We start from the raw sequence: 21922 nt of genomic DNA on the forward strand, positions 1-21922 counted from the left end.
TGAACTTTTATTATTTGTGTAAATTATTGTTTAACAGAATTGACCTTTTTTGGTATATATTTCTACAAATTTTAACTCACGACAAGCTTTGTATCATCACCTCCACTACCAAGATATAGAACAGTTTCACCCCCCTCCAAAAAAAGCTTCTTGTTTTATCAATCATAGTCATGCCCTTTCCACCCCCAGTTCCTGGTAGCTACTACATAGTGATTCTTTATCACTATAGGTTTGTCTCTTGGGAATGTTATATAAATAGAATTGTATACGTATAACCATTTGAGACTGGCTTCTTTCACTTATATAAAGCTTTGAGATTTATTCAAATTGTTGTATGTATCAATAGTTTGTGTTTTGAAATTGGTGCATGTTGAACATATAGTTGTAAACCCTCTTCTTCCACTATGTACTCCTGCTACTATGATGTACAGTGCTGCCACAGGCCCAGGTCAACAGGTTAAGTGACCATGGCCAAAGTAAATCTTTCCTCCTTATAAATTACTTATCTCAGGAGTTTTGTCACAGCAATAGTAATCTGATGAAAATGATGACCACCTTATTGGTAACCACTAATTATATAAAGTGAACCTAGGAAAACAACCCTCTGGTTGGAGAGACACTTCACATACAGAAATAAACAAATTCTCTGGGAATGAATCTACCTTCTACTGATAATAAAATCTCATAAATTATATGAAAGAGCATCCTACTGTCTAATAATATTCATAAGAAGTTAGATATGGTAGCTTTTATCTGTCCATAACAGAATATAACAGGCCAGCTCCAGGCAAGCTTGTGAAGATTAACAAAGTTTTTCCTGGTATCTTTTGACCACCTCTCTTTGTTCTACCTTTCTTTCTTCTACCTTTGCATTCCCAAAGTCCTGCAACTCTTTGTTTCTATACATGGCTTACAAAAGATAGGGGCTGTTTTAAGGGCAAGATTCTGAATCTAGAGTTTTGAGGCTGAAAGAAGTCTGGACAGGTGGATCTTTCCATGGTCCCATTGTCCCAGGTGAGGCATACTTGGAAATCAGGGAAGGAATACAAAAGTCAAAGAAGAAAGGTCTGGCCAAGACACCATTGTAGAGTGGGGCTAAAACTGGTAGGAACATAAGGAAGAATTAGGTGTGAGCAGGAAAAATGGAATAATTTTACACTTAGTCTGTGAAAGTTAAGTTTTCAAAAATAACTTGCTTTTAGAAGATGAACTGGTGGATCTAACTTTCTCTCCCACCACTGCTGGATAAGATTCCATGGCCATCACGCATATAATATTTACTATCTATATGTCTCTCTTGGACTCACTCCCTCTTAAATTCAGTTTTCTTCTTACTACCATCCTTTCCTGTCAAAATGGGAAAGAATTTTTCCGCTGCCTGCCTCGCAAGTGCAAGGTCCCGAGTTCAATGCCCAGTACCAAAAAAAAAAAAGGGAAAGAGTTTGAAATCAAACATTAATGTTTGTTGGGTTCAAATTTTACTGTCTGTATCAGCTTTGTATCATTACGACCAGCCATTGCCCTTTTAAGTGTTTTAAAATTACAAGCTGTGGAGTAAAAATTTTATGAGAAACATTTTATGTATAGGTCCTTAAGATGAATAGACAGGTAGGTAGGTAGACAGACAGAAAATCTCCAATTATGAAGGGATTGCTTCTTTTTATAGTCCTAAAAACTGGTTCTTTTCTTAAATTACTACTTAGTTTTCACTGAGGATCACTACAGTGTTTGCAAATCTGTTACTCACTGAGCAGGTTAGCCATGTGAGCTGAGGTCTAATTTCCAGTTGCCATCTGTTCAAGTCATATATGCAATGAGTCTGAACATCAGTCATAACTTACACGCATCAGTTAGGCTGGCCTAGCATGCCTGCCCCCTGCTTCTACTTCACCTTGTTAATCAAGTGCCTGCAGGGACTCCAACGCCTCAGATCTCTTAAAGCCTTTTAATTCTAGAAAGTTCCTGCTGAGAGGCAGCCACTCAACAAATTGTTTTTAAAATAGATAATATCTGGTTATCTGAGTTAATAAACATAAACACAAGTCCATAATCTTCAACTTCTTTCATATAAATGTCCAATAAATGGTAATTGTTAAGGGGCTAAATATCAGGAACCTAATTAATTATTCTTTTTTTTTTTTTTGGTACCAGGGATCGAACTCAGGTCCTTGTGCTTGCAGAGCAGGTGGCAGAACCACTGAGCTAAGTCCCCGGCCCTAGTTATTCTATAAATATTTGTTCAACACTTATGAAGAAGGTCAAATAAAACATATTTTCTATTATTAAATGATATATAGCTCAGAATTACTCAGTTATCTTCTCTAAATAAATCTCTCATCAGATGTTCAAAGCAAAATCCATATCTGGGGAAGGGTCCCACATATACACAGAAACACTTCTATAGCCCTTATTATACAGTTTGTGTGTTCATGTGACTTTTGTCAAAGTAGACAACTGGTGGCAAAGTAGAGGGCACAAAAATAATTAAATGAATTAATAGACTCCAGAAAGTTGTAACATGCTATGTATTATTTACTTTCAGAATTAACAGAGAATGACTGTATGTATACATTGCCAAAATATTCAACAGAAGGAGGTCACTTGTGAGGAGGGTGTTTTTCCCCATCAGGGTTCATTTGCTTCTGTGGGTTGGGCCAATTTACCATTCTTTTCCTTTCCTAGTTAAGTGAGGAGTTGAGTTAAATGACACCATTGATTATTTAGTTTCCCTAATACATTGTTTTTCCTGGATAGTTGCCTGGCAGTATTGACTCATGACCTGGCTCTGGCTACATTTCTGTGTCATTATGAAACAGCCAAATCAGTGTAAGAGGAACAGATCACATGTATTTTGGCATGATTTTCATGGTGCCAAGGCTATATATAACTTTTTGTATTTGGTTGATGAGATGGTGTAGGTAAGAGATGCCTATGCAGCTGTTCTAAGCAGGTAGCATAAAGATCGCCCAAGCCTTTTTCTATCCTAGATGTGTATTCTGAATCTGTAGGATCAAAGTGACATCCAAGAGATAGGGGCTAACAAATCTGAGTTATGAAATCAAGAGTGTGAGGAAGTGGAAACATTGCCAAAGAGAGTAAAATGAGCACCACAGATGTGCTTAGGGAATGGTATATGAGAAAAAGGGGTAAAGAGGCCAGTGAACTGGGTCAGGTAGAAGAGCACTTGAAGCAGAAGAGAGGAGTGAAAAAGTTGAGACAGACTGGCTGGTGACATAAAAGACTTTCTGATTTGGTTATGCAAATGAATGTAAATGTCCAGAGTAGAGCTATGGTATGAAAATCCTAGGAGTTGTGGAATGAAGGACATTTGAGGCTAGGGTGTTAGTTGGTTCATCGATGTGAATTACTTAAGAAAATGGTATACTTAGTATGGAGGGAAAAAAAATGTGAACCAGATGTATTCTTCAGTGTAATGTAGAGGAGTTTTAAAAGCTTTTCTTTGAAAAATATGTAATGGAATTACATGAAAACAGGTTTCCAACATAGAAATACTGTTTTGACACTGATGGTAGGGCTCAGAACTCAAATGTTGTCTTGAAATTTTAGCCTTAACAAAAATCATAACTGAAAGCCCCATTTTAAAAATCAGTGATGCACAACTAAAAATGAGAAGCTGAGCATTTTTATTTTTAGCTGATTCCTCCATTATTTTGATACCTATTGGACTCTTAAATTGCCCAAGTAAATACTACCATTGATGCTACTCATTTCATGCCTCTGGCCTGACAGCACAATGAAAATTTGGGAACTTGTGAAAACAAACAGCATGCCAGATACAAATCTGTCTACTAATATGTGTGAAGGAGATTGGAACTATGATTCAGTAATGTTTTGTTTAGGTCTTTAACAAAACTCAATGGTAATATAATAAAATAGTGTGATTGTTCCTGGAAGGTGAGCTTGTGAATGCTTGACTGAATAACGAATGAAAGGATTCATATTTGCAAAAACAAAGCAATAACAACAACAACAGCAACAACAAAAGCTCAACAGATTTTGTCTCTTTTGTCTTTGAAATTTTATAGCTTTGTTTCTTAAAACTTATTCTGCTTGCAAAAGATAGGTCGGAAATTTAGGTAGCCATTGTGAACTTAGGTATTAACATTGTGTCCTTGTGGGAGAGTGATAACTGCCTCTTAGGCTGAAAACCTCAGACCTCATTGAAACCAGCTGGGAGAGCCTATGAAGCACATATTTTTGCCTATCTTTCTTCATGCTAAGTGTCTGAATGATGTTTCTATCCTGAAATATTGTGTGCTGTATAGCTCACCACTAGCAAATACCACAGCTCTTGGTTCTCTGGCCAGAATGCCAAATTCATAGTAAAAAAGATAAGAGAGAATGAATGGGTGAGGTGAACCTCTTCTCTTGGTAGGACTTTGCATTTAGATATCTGAAATAATAGTGAGATTTTTATAGTTTGGGAAAAGATCAACTCATCTGCATGTATGGAATGCCCACTACCCAAGAATATGGCCTATAAATATGTAACTGAACAAAAACAAAGGCCAGGTATCCAACATGTGCTACTGTTGACCCTGATTATTGGAATAAGGTAAAAGAATGACTTGTTTTTCCTTCTCTTTACCTCTAAGATAAGGCAACTAGTCCTTACATATTTTGCTTTACTTTACTGCAGGACATTTGTGAAGATATTTCTGACCATGTTGAGCAAATCCATGCCCTCCTTGAAACAGAGTTCTCCCTCAAACTGCTGTCTTACTCTGTCAATGTGATTGTGGACATTCATGCTGTGCAGCTCCTTTGGCACCAGCTTCGAGTCTCTGTGTTAGTTCTGAGAGAGCGCATTCTGCAAGGACTACAGGATGCTAATGGCAACTACACCAGGCAGACTGACATTCTGCAAGCTTTCTCTGAAGAGGCAAAGGAGGTAAGTGTTTTCTTTGAAGTCAAGTTATAACATACGATAGTGTTTTCAGTTTAGAGATGTAAAATAGAAATTCTTTGTAGGTAAATAAGCAGGCCCTCAGCGGGGTTTTGAATCTAGGTAATGACTGACGCGTAGGGTACTTCTAACATGAATGAGGGATTAATTAACTCACACTTGGTTGTTTGCACAGATACTATCTATAGTTGTTAGCGCTAACCTGATTTCCTCTTGCACCTTCAAATATTTAATACCTATTTATTGAGCACTTCCTATGTACAAGCACTAGGTGCTAAGAATATAATGGTAATCAAAACATAGCCATTGTCTTCACGGAGCTTCAAGAATAGTGGTGAATGGAGAGACATGAACAGACCTTAAGTTCAAACTGTGGTAAGTTGAAAAGATCCAGTTGGAGGTCACATAACTGACACAGGAATTCCAGAAGAAGTGAGATAACCTGATACCTGAAAGAGAGACAAAATTGGACAGGTGAATAAGAATATAAAATGTTCTACACAGAGGGAATGGCATGATCAGAGACCCAGAGGTAAAAGAGAATGGCAGGTTCAGAGGTAGGTTAGGACTGGATCAAAAACCTGAGGGAACAGGCAGGATTTGGGCTAATAGGTAGGTAAGCAGAGGTCAGATTGTGAAGATAAGAAAACTTTTAAAACCATATTGACAGATTTGGGCCTTATTTCAAGCACAAAAGAAATGTTTTTTCATGTGTTTGCCATGATTATATTCACACTTTAGAAAAATCATTTTGGATGCAGTGAATTAAATGAATATAGAATATTATACAGCTAATTTATTTTATTATTATTGTTAATGTTTAGTTATTGTTATTCTTGATGAATAATTTCTAAAAGAAGATTGTATTGCAGCACTCTGGGAGGATGAGTTTGGTTGTTTTTTTTTTTTTTTTTTTTTTGGTACCGGGGATGGAACTTGGGTCCTTGGGCTTGCACAGCAGGTGGCAAAACCACTGAGCTAAATCCCCAGCCCTGGGAGGATAAGTTTGGAAAGCTGATCAAATGTGACAATTTGCTGTGACAAATTCCTTGCTGGACCTACAAGTCTTTGGGACTCAAAATCTACTTTACTCTCCTATAATAAAATCTACTTTACTCCCCTGTAAAACAGTCTGTTTTCGGTTAGTTCTCCCTGTTATTGTGGCAGTGGGGAGATGATGCAGTAGTAGAGTAATCATAGAATAAATATATTTGGGTTGTGTGTTAGTTCCTAGATGCCACCTTTCCCCTAAGTTGAAGCCCTAGAGCAGTGTTGGCAAAACTTTCAGAGACCAAGTGTTCAAACTGCGACCCCAAACCCTCTTATTTATCGTAAAGTGCCAACATTGCAATTAAATCTGAATACTGAAGGTTTAGTTTAGAAAAAACAACTCATATATTAAAAGAAAAGTATAATAACAGAGCTTTCAATGATACAAACAGCTCACTGCAGCACATATGTCATAAGTTTGCCACCGTTGCTAGAGGGCTTTCTTGGTTGTGGGAGATTACAAAAAAATCTCAAACTGATCAACTTTGCTATAAATCTGCTATCCATGAGGATATATACTAATGGACATCAGAGATGAGGAGGGTTTGTCTGTATTCTAAATAGATCTTTCTTTATATCTTCCCACTTGCTGCTGCTAGAAGGGGCATTAAAATCATTGATTCATACCAGTTCATTTTACATATTTATTTGTTCTATAAATATTCATTGATCTCCAGTTCTTTGTTGTAGGAAGTGGGGATATAGCAGTTCTGTAGGATTTACTGTTATCATTGTTTTGTAGAATACATTTGTCATGCACTTATTTGAACTTGTATCATTCAAAAAGAGGCAGCTCAAGAAATGATGAAAAGCCATTGAGGCTAATTGGTACCAGCCACTATTTTCACAGCTATGTTATGAGTTTATGTTAAGTGGCATCCATCAAGATTCTCACAACATGAACTCAACAACTATGGATTTGATTTAAAGCAGTTTATAATGTGTTTATGTTTGAAGTCAGTCTTTATAGTAGAGATACTAGAATATGTTATATGAAGGGGAGAGGAAGAGTGGATTTTCGGTTATCTGCTCTGTGGATATTTTATATTAATTGAAGTTCTGCCCCCATTATCATTGTTCTTGAAACTAAATTTCTGATTGTTTTCTGTAATTCTAGTGTGACTCTATGAGAAGTAAGACTGCTTACTTTTATTTGTTTCTCCCAACACACCAGAGTTGTGGAAAACAGCAATAGAATTAGGATAAAATTCTCACCTTTATCAGAATAAATTCAGCTGTGAAAGATTTGTAGAATGAAAAGTGAAATGGCAAAATAAAAACAAAATAAAAATACTGATAAACTAGAACAGTAGATGTCCTTCCACTGAAAGGGAATTCATTTTTCTATCTTCAGAAGTTAGCTAAGCTTTGGGACAACATTAAGGAGTAATTTTGAAACTTGAGCAAGTGGCAAGTTCTCCTTCTGTCTTTGAAAAAACAAAATATATTCATTTTAGCTTTTACTTGAATATGGATCAGACAATATCTAATGTGTAAGTTGACAAATGTCTTACTAAAATAAAATGAGCCAACCAACCAAATAAAAACACTTTAAGCAAAGTTCAAAACTGTATAGAATATGTGTTGCACTGAAATTTTCTATATTCAAGACACTGAGATAGTACTTTATATTTATTTCATTTAATAAGGAAGGAAAGGGGTATTAAGAATAGTTCTGTTTTATAGATGAAAAACTGAATTTAATTGTGGTTAAGTAAATGATTAAAAAAGTAAATCTAGGAATAATTAATTATTCTATTTTAATAATTATTTCCTTCCTTTCTTCCATCTTTCTTCCCTTTCTATCTTTCCTCAATTTTTATTGATTTCCTGTTATATATAAGGCACCAGGCATTCAAAGATGAGTAACAAATATTAGGAATCACCTTGATAGTTTTGTTTCATCTGCACATACTTCTGAGAGGTAGGCAGCGCAGGTACTGCTATTCTCATTACAAGGTGTTTTTACTGTATCCATCTGACAGAAAAGCAGGCTGATGTAGAGAGAGGTAATGTCACACAGGTAGTGATAACTCTCAATAATTAATATGAACACAATAGCAAACATTGATGAGAACTTATGTACCTGACAATGTGGTATAAGCACTTTACCTAAATAATACTTCCTTCCCCACGGGGATATATTGGTCCTTCCAGGACACTCAAACAGAGTGTTTTGTGCATTCCTCCAATAGCACTTATCATGGGCTAGTCAAGACAAAGTGGACTACATAATGTTTAGCTCCAGATTACATTAATCTCTGTATCTCCTATAGCACCTAATTTGTATTTCTATGGATAAATGTCTGAGAGGTTGAATTAAATTGACAAATGCAAGTGATCACTGTCTAAGGTGTGTAAAAGGGAGATATCACTATTTTAGGTGGGTGGCCTGGGAATTAATCATAGAGATTAAAATATTTGATTCGTAATTTTAGCCTGTATAAAATGGAAATTATTAAGAATTATTAATATAAGTGAAAACAGGCAGGCACACACGCACACACAGCATGAGCACACTCAGCTGCTCAAGGTTGACAGGGACATGCAACCAGACTGACAGGCTTCCTATGGCCAGCGCTGGGGCTGTTTGAGCTTTAAAATCAACAGTGATCACAATGGACTATAAACCACAGAATCAAATAAGAATCCATGAGTTCATTCAGGCAAGTGAGTGAGGAGAAGGAAAAGCTCTTCCTTACAGTAAGCAGAGCACCAACTGACAATGCAGAAGGGATTATGGAATCAGAAATCCACCATTTGGCACACACTGGAGTTAAAATTGTCTCTGATAAAAATAACCACTAAGACGAGTGTGAGGAGAGACCGGACACATACACGGTGTCAAAGTAACTCCTCAAAAGATATTTATTAACTACAGAGGGAAAATAGTAATTTCATGGTGGAGAAAGCTGGCAGACAAGTGTTAACTGAGCCATCAACATAAACATCACCGATGGTTAGACAAATGGATGTCATTCGCTTCCTGATACAACCTACCAAGAAGTGCACAAACTGTTTTTATGTATTCCTGCCCACAGCACAGAACCTGGTGCTAGAACCTTGAGAAAACATCAGTTGAACCCAAACAGGGATATTCTTTAGAAGAAATAATCTGTATGCTTCAAAAATGTTAAAGTCACGAAAGACAAAGAAGTGACCAAGGAACTGTCTCATATTAAAGGAGACTAAAAGGACAGGACAACTAAGTGTAATATATGGCCCTGGGCTGAGTCCCAGACCTGGGGGAATTTTTCTTTCCTTTGGCTAAAAAGAACAGCAATACAAAATCAATGAAATTTCAACAGAGTTTGCTGATTAGATAATAGTACTGTACCTGTGTTATTTTTCTGATTTTGATCCTTGTACTGTGGCTCTCTAAGAGAATAATATCCTTTATAAAAATTTTATGAATTGGTCACTGAATGGGTTTGGGAATGCAGCATTATTGCTGAGATTTTAGATAGATGGATGATAGGTAGATGATAAAATAAATGAATCTGGGTGACGAGTGAAGAGTATACAAGAATTCTTTGTGCTATGCTTGCAATTCTTCTGTAAGTCTGATTGTTTCAAAATAAAAAGGCTTAAAACAAACAAACAAAAAGGAATTATTAATATAAATAAGAATATTGAAAGATTTTTGTGTATTTTTTCCTCTTGTCCATCAGAAATAAAACTTTGCCTCACATTTACCCATTGTACTTGTTCTTCTCAGTCCACTGCTGCTTTCTGGAATGCATTCAGAATTATAGAATTCTAACATGGTAGAACAGAAAGGAATCTGAGTCTGGTCTAGTTCATCTGGTTTGAGGACTCTAGGGTGTGTGGCATTCTGGTAAGAGGTATGACACTTTATATTAGGAATTAAAATATAAAACATCATGGAGTGAGATTAAGAGAGTTAAAGGACAGAGGGAAATACAATGTTTTAAAAATGTGTCTATACTTAAAACAAGGAAATTCTAACTCTCATCTCAGCAAGAATACCAGATTGGAGCACAAAAATGACTGTTAAGTAGCAATGGATGCTGATATACTCTTAGGTCATTTAAGAGAGAGAGATCTAAAATTATAAGTATTAAAGTTTGTGTTCAGTGAATGGTAAACATAGTACAGTGTTACAAAGAAAGATCTAAGAAAGCATTTAGAACTAGGCTTCAATTAATTATAGGTGAAGAACAAAGAAAATTTCTTGCTTCAAATTAGAAAAATGTTCTCGTGGAGGGGCTTTCTTGATGTCTGAGACAAGCTGGAAGCCAGTAATAAAGTGAGTAAATTACTCATCAGTAAAGTGAGTAAATTACTACCTCCCTAAAATATAACCTTCATCCAAAAAGCTGTTTCATGACATATTAAATGGAGGTGTATTTGAGTGGAGACACTCCTAGGCAGCTCTGACACAGCTATCTGCACTAACAAATACATTTCTGAAACTAAAAAGGCAGTAAAACCAATGTGTACTCATCCCATAATTTTGTACGCACTGAGACTTTATGGGTTACTAGTATCAGAAAAATATCTGGGAAAATGGTCAAGAAAGAAGCAATGGGAATAAAAATATTAATATTACTAAGCAGTCTTTTAAGTAATACAATTCTTTATTCATCTGCTGTGGCAATCTTCAGCGAACTTTCTTTTCTTAAAATTATCTCCATATGATGAAAGACTGTTGTGTCATGTGTGCTTATTTTTTCTGAGAAGGTTTGTTTTCCACATTAAAAAGTAACAGTAAAAAATAGTCATCCTTGAGTAAAAATCACTCAGCTAAGACAGTAGGCCTGCCTAGGAACAGAATCAGAGGGGGCTGTTTTTGAAACATTAAGTGCTTTTGAATATGGTATTTTCTTTTCTAAACTGTGGTCTGGCCAGAGATTCCTGAAGTTTTAGGAAAAGCCAATCATATTCTATTTTTTGAGACATATTCATATATTCATGTGTACATTCGATATATTCATCTAACATTTTTTTTTAATTTTGTGGTACTGGGGATTGAAATCAGGTCCTTGCACATGTTAGGCAAGTGCTTCACCACTATGTTACATCTCAGCTCTTTCTAATTTTATTTTGAACCAGGGTTTCACTGAGTTGCCCAGGCTGGCCTCAAACTTTGCAGTCTTCCCTCCTCAGGCTTCTCAGTAGCTGGAATTATAGCATCTAACATTTTTTTTAATTGAGCACCTATTATTCAAGGTAGTATCCCTGGTCTTAATGTACTATGACCACCAAAATGGGGACTAAGTATACTTTTAGGACCATAGTATTTCCTATTTGCAGAAAAGCAGGTGGTTGGTACTTTCAGGGGTTTGTTACCTCAACTCTCAAAAATATATTTTTTCTACTCATCATAGAAACACTTTTCTTTAGTGCTCCTTTAACATCATGAAGGTATTGCAATATAGTAACTGAAAAAAATAATAGAAAATAATGTTGCAAATTTCAACTAGTTAGTAATGTAAATAGGTCTTAGAGTCTAGCTCTGGAATTTGCAATTTATAATATTATTTTCATTTATAATGTTATTTATATAAAAGAGTAACTTCTAAGTAATGAAAAACCAAATTAACAGAATTTTTTAAAAAAGCAGCCTGCTTTTAAATTAGGAATCTCACTGTTAGTATCTTAAAATTGCACAAAGTATAACTTTTGTTGGGCTGACTCATTCCTTGGTGTTTTGGGCTTCTGATTTTGTTATTAAAGATTCCAGGTGTGAAGCACAGAAGTATCTTAATTCTATTTAGATAACTTTTGTTGAGATTGGCAGTTAATACTGATTTCTTACTTTGGCAGAATTTAGCATTAGAGGTAACTCCCCTCTTGATGAAAACTTTCTTCTTTCATATACTCTGTTACTAAAAATAATAATATAATAATATATTGTAAGTTATGAATGAACATTCACTAATCATTCATCCATGTAACAGACTTGTGTCTTACATATATTGTTTCCTTTAGCCTCTCAACATCTCTAAGATGTGGCTTACCATTTCCTTTTTATAGATGGAGGCAACTACTGGCTTATAGTCACATAATCAGTGCTAGTCTCAGAATTAGACTCTTAAGGTTAGACTTTTAATAACTGGATTCAACTAAAAGTGTCTAATCAGAGGAAAAAGCTACATGAAGGCAAAGAGAGACATTTCAAAATGTCATCATTCATTCTTTCATTCATTTAGCAGATAAGATTTTGATGTTCAGTCTCCACAGATTTGTTTGATAAATGCTGCTGGTACCCTGGTCAGTCAACCTTCTTCTGTATGATTTATACTCTCATAGTGTCTACGGACAATGGGAGAGTAAATTAGTTAGATAGTCAAATAGTATTTATTTACATTGAGATATGTGCTTATGGGGAAAAAAAGCACAGATTTGAGAGCTTACAATAAAAGATTCTGACTTGGCTGAGGGTCTGGAATCTTAAAGAGGTGAAAACCTGAGCTAAGATTGCAGGGAGAAAAGAAGAGTCAGATCATTAAGGGGCATAGGTGGGGTGCTTTTAAAATAAGAAATAGCATGTGCAAAGGCCATGAGGCAGGAGGGAATATGTTATATTACATTCAGAAACCAAAAGGAAGATACAGTGGTTGGATGAAGCCATGGAGAGGAAAGTAGCATGAAGGAGGGCTGTTCATGCCTGGCCTTGGAAAGGTTTGGATTTTTTTAACATAACAGTAAGAGGAAGCTAGTGAAGAATTTTAAATAGAGAAGTAATAGCACCAAATTTGCAATTTTTAAAGGTTACTCTGGTGGCAGTGTGGAAAACAAATTGGAGGAAGGGATATATCAGTTAAAAATAATATCCAATGTTCAAGACTTGGGCTTTGGGTCAGATAGATTTGGTCCAAGCGTAGATTAGCCCATGGTCATGGTGTAATGAGCTTCATGTGTACCTTCTTTTCTCTCAGACTCTAGTTAAAACAACAACAACAACAACAACAACAACAAAAAAACACAATAGTACAGACCCCAGAAGGAAGTTGGAAGGATTAAATGATAAGAATCAGCCATCCCCATGTATGGATAAAGAAATTGAGGCTTGGGCCAGGGGATTTAGCTCAGTGGTTTCCCGCCTGCTGTGCAAGCACAGTTAAAAGAAGCTTCTTATCATTATTATTTGTTTATCTGAATGTTTTAGAGTAAGAGTGAGATGAGTGGGAGATAAAAGCAAGGGAGAAAACATTCTCAAAACAAAACAAACAAATGAATAAAACCCCATATAAGATCCTGGTGAGGACAGGTTTTTGGATAACCTGGTTGAAAGGGGCGTGGTCCAGCAACCATATGGGACCTGGCTTCAGTAGGCTAAATACCATTCTTTCTTCAGCAAAGTGGAGGTCTGGGGGCCATAAAAAATTTTACTTTTATATTTCCTTCCTTCATTTCTTAAGGGGCTAGATTAGAGTAGGCTACCTTCAGCCTGGTAAGCATAGTAGTATTGCAGGGGCCTTTTTATCACATATCATCAATCAAAAATCTTTCTGTTTGCTGTGTGGTATCAGAAAGTATGTTAGAAGGGTTGGGGTGCAGTTCAGTGATAGAGCCCTTTCTTAGCATGTATAAAGCCTTGAGTTCGATCCCCAGTACTGTGCAAAAAGGAAATAAACTATATTGAACAATGGGACAAAAACCTTAATCACACAATTAAAGTTTAAAAAGTTAAAATACCTACTTGCAATGCTGTTTTTAAATATCATGGATGGATTTCAAATCAAACCAGCCTACTTAGAATTATAAATAATAGGGAGGTGGCACTTATTTAATATATACTAGTAGGGGAGATGGGGCTAGATGATAATGTTTTGACACTTGTTAACTTTTTGCAGGATTATTTGTGTGTACTTTGAAAGTGTGGAGCCAAACAAAAACTGGTCTTGAACTATTTCTGTGACACATTTGCAAATTCAGTATTAAACTTCCTGTGATTTGTGAATATATATTTAACAGGATTGGCTTAGCACAATTAATTATTCTACTTAAAATATTAATGAGCATCTACAGTGATAGGTACTGAAAGGATAGCAAAAAATACAGAAAAAAACCAGCCCTTCCTGCAGATTTTACTCTTACACTACTTTGTTCTCAGAAATTTTCTTACTTGTCTTTATTTCAGACATGCTTATTAAAGGATTAATGCACTTTTTAAACTAGGAAATTAAGATAAGAATGGGTATTTTGGGCTTGAGATTGACTATTTGTATTAAAGCTCTGTGTTCCAGATTAAAGAAAAATCTTTAAAGATTTCAGAACAGCCTAGTGTATGTAAAGCAATATGATAATAGATTAATATGCTTCTCTGTATGTCAAAGCAGTGATAATGACCTCTACTGAAACTTCATTTGAACAGTAGTTGAGAATAATTGATGTTGCGTTTACTGATATTACTGCCATTGTCTGTTTCAGGGCCGGCTTGATTCTTTAACAGAAGTGGATGACTCAGGACAGTTAACCATCAAATGCTCACAGAATTACTTGTCTCTAGATTGTGGTATTACTGCATTTGAACTGTCTGACTACAGTCCAAGCGAGGATTTGCTCAGTAGCCTGGGTGACATGACCTCTAGCCAGGTCAAAACCAAACCCTTTGACTCTTGGAGCTATAGTGAAATGGAGAAGGAGTTCCCTGAGCTTATCCGAAGTGTTGGCTTACTTACAGTAGCTGCTGACCCCATCCCTTCCAACTGCAGTGAAGCAGTCATTGAAGAGCCATCTCAATTATCTCTCTCAGCAGAGGACAAAGGTGAATGTGAGGAAAACAGTGCTTCTACAGTTGAAGATCAGGCAGGCTTAACATCAGGGATGTCATCTTCAGGGGAAGCTGTGATAGATACTGTTCAACCCTCTCCTGAGACTGTGAAGCAAGAATCCAATTCTTACTCAAATCTTGGTACAAAGAACCAACAGCCTGTTCCTTGTGAAAATATAACCCCCAAGAGATCCATCAGAGATTGTTTTAATTATAATGAGGACTCTCCCACACAGCCCACATTACCAAAAAGAGGGCTTTTCCTTAAAGAGGAATTTACATTTACAAATGATCTGAGAGGCAATGAAGGCAAGAAGCAGAAGGTTGATCTTAATCCTGAGTTGAGCAGAAGCACCCCTTCATTAGTATACCCGCCTGACCGATCAAAGCTTTGCCTGGTGTTACAGTCTTCCTATTCCCACAGCCTTTCTGCTGCCAGCCAGTCCTATGAATGTTTACACAAAGTGGGGATTGGGAATCTTGAAAACATAATCAAAAGTCACATTAAAGAAATTTCTTCTAGTCTGGGAAGGCTTAATGACTGCCATAAAGAGGAGCCTCGACTTAAAAAGTCACACAAGACCTCAGAAGAGGTGTCTCCATGCCGAACACCTAAAAGGGGAACTGGTTCAGGCAAGCAAACTGAAAACACGAAGAAAAACATGAAAAGCTCAGTAGTGTCGAATGGAATGCCTTCTTATACTTCCAAGGCTGTAGAGGGGCTAGAAACAGATTCTGCTTCCGTATCCTCAGTTGAGCATGGCAAATTGCCAGTGCAATTGGAAACATCCACTTCGCCACCTTTTGCTCAAAGCAGCGAATGCTCTATTGACTCAGACAATATCATGTCTCCAATACCCCTTCTAGCAAAAAACAAAAGCAAAAAGGTTCACTCTTCATCTCCAAGTCACATCACCAAGAATGGCCAGGTTGTGGAGGCCTGGTATGGCTCTGATGAATATTTAGCACTGCCCTCTCATCTTAAGCAAACGGAAGTGTTAGCTTTGAAATTGGAAAATCTAACAAAACTTCTGCCTCAGAAACCCAGAGGAGAAACTATTCAGAATATTGATGACTGGGAACTGTCTGAAATGAATTCAGATTCTGAGATCTATCCAATGTACCATGTCAAGAAAAAGCACACAAGGCTAGGAAGAGTATCTCCAAGCTCGTCCAGTGACATAGCCTCTTCCCTGGGGGAGAGCATTGAATCTGGGCCCCTGAGTGACGTTCTTTCTGATGAGGAATTGTGTATGCCCCACTCTGTCATGAAAAAATACATTGATGAGAAATCAGAGAGAGCTTCATCCTCTGAGAAAAATGACAGTCATTCTGCTACAAAATCAGCTTTAATTCAGAAATTAATGCAAGATATTCAACACCAAGACAACTATGAAGCCATATGGGAAAAAATAGAGGTAAGATGGTCATAACCTGAATGGTAAGGTGGTCTTACTTGATTTTTGGAAATAATCCTGGGAAAAGGTCAACTCCTCTTCATCCATTGTCAAATGTGTTACTATTTTTGATAAACCTAACTGATTCCATAAAGAAAGAAATGAAAGAGGGGCTGGGGATTTAGCTTAGTGACACTGAGCCTGCCTCTCAAGCACAAGGTCCTGAGTTCAAGCCCCAGTACCGAAAAAAGAAAAAGAAAGAAATGAAAGAGCACAGATATCATTGCATTTTGATATATGCATTTCTAGGACCTGCCCTTTTCAATTCATTAGATTAATGAATTCCCTGCCTAGTATAGAATTCTCTGTTGATACTGCTTAAACTTATTAGAGATTCCAATGATTGGTAAATGCCCTAGATGTAACACAAATTAAAATAGAACAATAGCCATCCACACACAAGTACCTCAGGAACATATAAATGGAATATTCCATTTGCCTTCAGTGCTTTCTGAACCATTTGTTCTGACATCAAAGTAGTTTCTACATCTCTACTAACTTCCTGTTGAAATAGACAAGATATTTTTAATTTATTGGGAATCTTTGATTTTTCTTTCCTTTCTCTGTTAGACTTCTTGCTTATAACCATGCCATCTTTATATACTGTGTAGTACCCATGGGATATGGGATGGGAAACTGACATTTTGGGTAAATATTTACTTTTAGCAAATTGTTAGATGTGATGAACTCTTTGAGGATAGACATCAAAATTCTCAGTTTTGAGCTCCATAGTTTTAAGAGACAACATGACCAAAACGAATAACTCTCAATCAGTGATAATAGTTCTTTTTCCAGAATGCTATTTGAAATAGATCCAGTTAATTTAATTGTTACTCAGTTTTTTTATTCAGTGATGTGTAAATGATCATGCCTTGTATCATTTCTATAGCACTTTACTATGTGTAAAGCTCTTCCAGATGTGTTTTTTCCCCAGATATGTTTTTAAACTTGATTTTCAAAGCTGTTATGAGCAGAGGGCAGGTCATGCCAGATTAATCTCTCTTTTTATTGATGGAAACAGAGGTTTACTAAGATTAGGTTATTTTCTCCCAGCTAAAATAGTTGGCTAGGTAGGTAGATAAATGGACAGAGAGACTCCTTTGCCTGAAAAGCTGAAAAACCCATATCTTTTGATTCTTAGTCCAATTCTCTTTTGTTGCATCATGTTGCCTCCCTAAAAGAGGCAACTTTTACTCATTGGAAAACTGTAAGAGCAAGGAAAAACAAAGTGTTTAGGAACCATACAGATTTGATAGAGAATATAGGTGCAACCCCTATGGATCCCAGTTTTTTATATCTGCTCATTGCTAAACACTATCTAAGACCAGTATTATGCTAAGAGCAGATGAAGGTATAGTACATATGGACAGAATAACCAGGAGGAAGAAAATGTGGCTTCATAAAAAAGAAGAAAAAGTTAAATATAAAATAATAATATTATTAATAATCAACATATATAAAGTATTTATGAATCCAGTAGTCACAACAATGCTGATATTATCCCTATTTCATGGTTAAGGAAACAAATCAAGAAAGAACAGGCCATCTTCTCTAGAGCATACTGACTAAATGCTCCCATGCCTTTCCATAGAAGTGATCAATAGGTACTGCTTGTAAAAACTGTAGTCTTGCTACCAGTGCATTCAGAGGTCCTAGGTGGGCTGGTCTAATTTCCTCTCTGAACTTAATTCCTGCTGCTCTTCCCCATGCCCATTTTCCTCCATTCCCATTGGGCTCTTTGTTGTTCTTAGAAAGTGCTGGGCATGCTCCGACTTTTAGGACCTTTAGTCAGTTTCCCTGTCTGCATTTTCTCCATCAGACGGCCCACTTTTTAAAATTCCTTCACCTCTTTTAAGTTTTTGCACTCAAAAATTACTTTCTTAGAGAAACCTATCTTGACCTGATCATCTTTTAAAAGATATAATGTGATCTTTTTTCTTTTTCACAGCTTTTATCACATTCTATTATTCTATAAAGTATTATTATATAGTGTGTTTTTAATTTTAGTCCATCTCCTTCTGCTAGGATAGGAGCTCTCTGAGGGCAGATATATTTATCTGTTTAGTCTGCTAATGAATCTCATGTACTAGAACAGTGCTTGGTACATAGTAAGTGCTCAGTAAAGACTGTTGAATAAATGAGTGAACTTCCATTTTAGACTGGAGGAAACCCAGTTCAGAGATATGAAATCACTTTTCCTATGCAGCACAGCCCATAAGTCATAGATCCAAGCTTTAAGCCTCCATATGCTTTATTCTTCCCACTATATAAAGACTTGAGAATACATAAATTCCCTAAGAGAATAAGACTATATAGAGAAAAGAAGAGGGGCAATGACAGAATCAAGTTGTAACCCAGTTATGAGTCAGGAACAAAATAAGAGGCCCATTTATGGAGATCAAGAAGAGATACAGTGTACCAAATGCCCAACATACACAACTTGAAGGGGGAGAGGTTTATTTGACTCACAGTTTGAGATGGTTCAGTCCACAGTCAGCTGGCTCCAAGGAAGAAGTGCATGGTAGAAGAAATTCATTGTAGCTAGAAAGCAGAGCAGAGGAACAGCACCAGAAAGAAAAGAGCTAGAACCAGTATAGTCCCCATGGTCACAGCCTCATGACCCACCCAGACACATCCAGAAATGTGCTTTACTTATCTGGTAGACATCTCTTAACCCAGTCAGGCTGACAGTCATAGAGAGGATACTCCAGTGTTCAGTAAATGGAAAGAGAAAGAGACATTTAATAAGATGGTTATTACACATACACAAGAAAATGTAAACACATTTATTAAGCAGTATGTATAAAACTAGGAACCAAGTTGCAATGTTTCCTTCACAAATAAATGAAAGTGCTTTTGTAAACTCTGAATTTCCAAAGGATGGTATCTTTCCTCATATCTCTGTAAGGGTTGAAGGGACTTTTTGTTTAAGTCTGGCTGATTTACCTAAAACCTTCTCTGAAGATAAGTTAACTGAATGACTCGAGTCTTAAGTACCCACCCCCTATGGGAACTTCCCAAGGCATAAAATTTAATGTGAAAAAATAAGTCCAGCCATTAAACCAGAATCATTTGTTCTGATATTTTCAAGAAATAGAATAAAAGTAATACGGAAAAAGAAGGGAAATACATGTCTGGAGTGGATGGAAACTAACAGAATGGTGAAAAATTAACAGCGTGATATCCAGACACATGTGGTATTAGTAACAGACGTTAGCAAACTATAGCCAATCATTGGCCCAATCTAGCCTAATGTCTGTTTTAAAATAATGCTTTATTGAAACACAGCCATGCTAATTGTCTATGGATGATTTTGTCCTACAAAGACAGACTTGAGTAGTTGCTACAGGAACTATGAGGCACTCAATGACTAAAATATTTCCTGTCTGGCTCTATACAGAGCAAAATTCAGTAATTCCTGTTGTTGATTAAGGAAGAAAGAAGGAAAATAATTTCTGATTTCTGCTATTATGTAGCAGGTTTTGAAATAAATTCTTTCATTTAATTTATATAAAACCCTGTGGGAAATCTGTTATCAGTCCCATTTTACAGATGAAGAATCTGAAGTTGAACACAAATGACTTGCCCAGGGTCACATAGCTGCTAAGTGTTAAGGACTGTGATTCTAACTGAGATGCTAGAGGTGACTTGGTTTTCTTCTTGAGATTATATTCATATGCCAGAGAATATAGCCAAAAATCATATGTGTGGCTAAAATCTATTTACAAAGCCCACAAACTACTACTAGCTTAGTAATTGAACAGCATGGCTACTTCTTTATGACTTAAATAAAAATGAACTCCCTAGTAAGTAGCCCCATGTCCAAAATAGGACATTATTGATGCCAGGTTATCAGTTATATGATTCCCAGAATGTATCGCAGAATGCAATGCTAGGTGGTGCCAACTCAGTGAGGCATTTCATAAGATCAGTCCTTTGAGATGTAGAGCAAGATCCACTTCTCACATCACAGGCTTCCTACTCAAACTAAATTCTCAAAACTTGTCTTAGAAATATGACTGCATTAGGGTGGAATCAGTGAAACCAAATTGATGGATGTATGACATAGCTGAGCCCATTTCTCCACAGAAATATAAATGTCTTCAAATGCCAGATTTTAATATTTCAACTATAGTCCAGTGACTTAGTTCTTGTTGCATTTTGTCCCAGAGACATCTATAACCCAATTTTAACTTGCTTGCTACCAGCGGAGGATGTCATTGCACATAAGTTATTTTTGATTCAGAGCAGCAGATACTTAGCTGAGTGCTTGCTCCTTGTCAGAAGATGAAGCTGACAAGTTATCAGTCTACTGTTATGTGAATGTCGAAGGAGTTTTGTCTGGAACAAACTTGGAACTGATTTTTTACATTTATTTTTCCACAGTAAAATGAGTCCAGACAGGATGTATTCTATCTTTCAGCCTTCATCTAGTTGTACATTGACACATCAGTGTCACCACTCTGATAGTGACAATTATCTCAAAATTGTGTTTTCCCAAGTTCTGTTTTTTCTTTTTCCTTCCTTTTTTCAATTATTGTGGTTAAAAATATGTAACATGCAATTTTCCATCTTCAGCATTTTAGGAGTACAGTTTACTAGTATTAAATATACTCATATTGTTGTGAAACCACAACTCCAGGGCTTTTTCATCTTGCAAATCTGAAACCCTATACCCCTAAACAACAATTCTCTTCCTCTCCAGCCTCTTGTAACTACCATTCTACTTTTATCTCTATGATTTTGATTATTCTAAATACTCATTTATGTTGAAACATTCAGTATTTATTTTTTTGTGACTGGCTCATTTCACTTAGCACCATGTCCTCAAGTTTCATCCTTATTGTGGTATGTGACAGGATTTATTTCCTTTTTAAAGCCAGAAAATACTCCATTATATGTACATACCACATTTTGTTTACCATTTTCCTATTTATCTGCTGATAGACATTTGACTGTGTTCTTTGATGCACAAAAGCTTTTAAGTTTGATGTCCCATTTGTCTATTTTTGTTTTTGTTGTCTGTGCTTTTGGTGCCATTTCAAGAAATTGATGCCAAATTCAGTATTATCATTTTTCCCACTTTATTCTAGGAGTTTTTATAGTTTTGAGTCTTTGTGTTCTTTTTTCTTTAATCTCAATTTTGGTTATGTCTGCCTCTTATCTTTTAGGGATTTCATCTTAGCCTTTCTTACGACATAGCTCCAAAGTTAGAGCTAAGTCATCTTATAGAATTTGTCTCTAAAAAAATACTGGGGTCACTAATTTTTAAAGTCCTGTCTGAACATTGTTTATTTGATTTGAGAAATCCCATTTGAAACACAGTTATATATTTCTTCATTCACCCTGTTGGTACTTTATACTCAAGGTTTCGCTATGTTAGTTTTTTTTGCCTTGATGTTTCTGTAATACCAAGTACAACTAACAACTAATACTTCCTCATGTTGGTAGAGTGGCAGTTTGTTGTGGAGAGGTGATAATGATTTTTTAGGAGCATCAGACAGGAAGCATTATAAGTGATTCTACTTTTCCTCACTGGTATTGCATTTTGCAGTGCCATTCTCTTATGCTGACTTCTGTCCTTCAAAGTTGTTAGTCTTCTTGTCTCTGTATCCTCTCTGCTTTACATCTTCTCTCCCATTCCTTTTTCTTTACTCTTTTTTCTGTACCTTCTTTTCACTTTCTGCACCAATTTTCTTGGAGAGTATCTTCTTTTTATCTGCCTCTACTGTTCTAAAAATTATC

General features: G+C 36.3%; 1 protein-coding gene across 13 annotated transcripts in view; it reads left to right on the top strand.

Annotated features, from left to right (window-relative positions):
• Akap6 (A-kinase anchoring protein 6) overlaps nucleotides 1-21922 on the top strand; it is a 642973-nt gene that overhangs the window by 342287 nt on the left and 278764 nt on the right. For all 13 annotated transcript variants that reach the window (XM_087197081.1, XM_087197084.1, XM_087197080.1 and 10 more), the window contains 2 exons: nucleotides 4661-4912; nucleotides 14378-16138. In XM_087197081.1, the coding sequence (XP_087053207.1) occupies nucleotides 4661-4912; nucleotides 14378-16138 (2013 nt within the window). The remainder of the gene's footprint in view (nucleotides 1-4660; nucleotides 4913-14377; nucleotides 16139-21922) is intronic.

Source organism: Heterocephalus glaber, unplaced genomic scaffold, assembly GCF_053883595.1.
Source record: "Heterocephalus glaber isolate CG9 unplaced genomic scaffold, H.glaber_assembly_v1.0 deba00001662, whole genome shotgun sequence".
NCBI classification, from domain to species: domain Eukaryota; kingdom Metazoa; phylum Chordata; class Mammalia; order Rodentia; family Bathyergidae; genus Heterocephalus; species Heterocephalus glaber.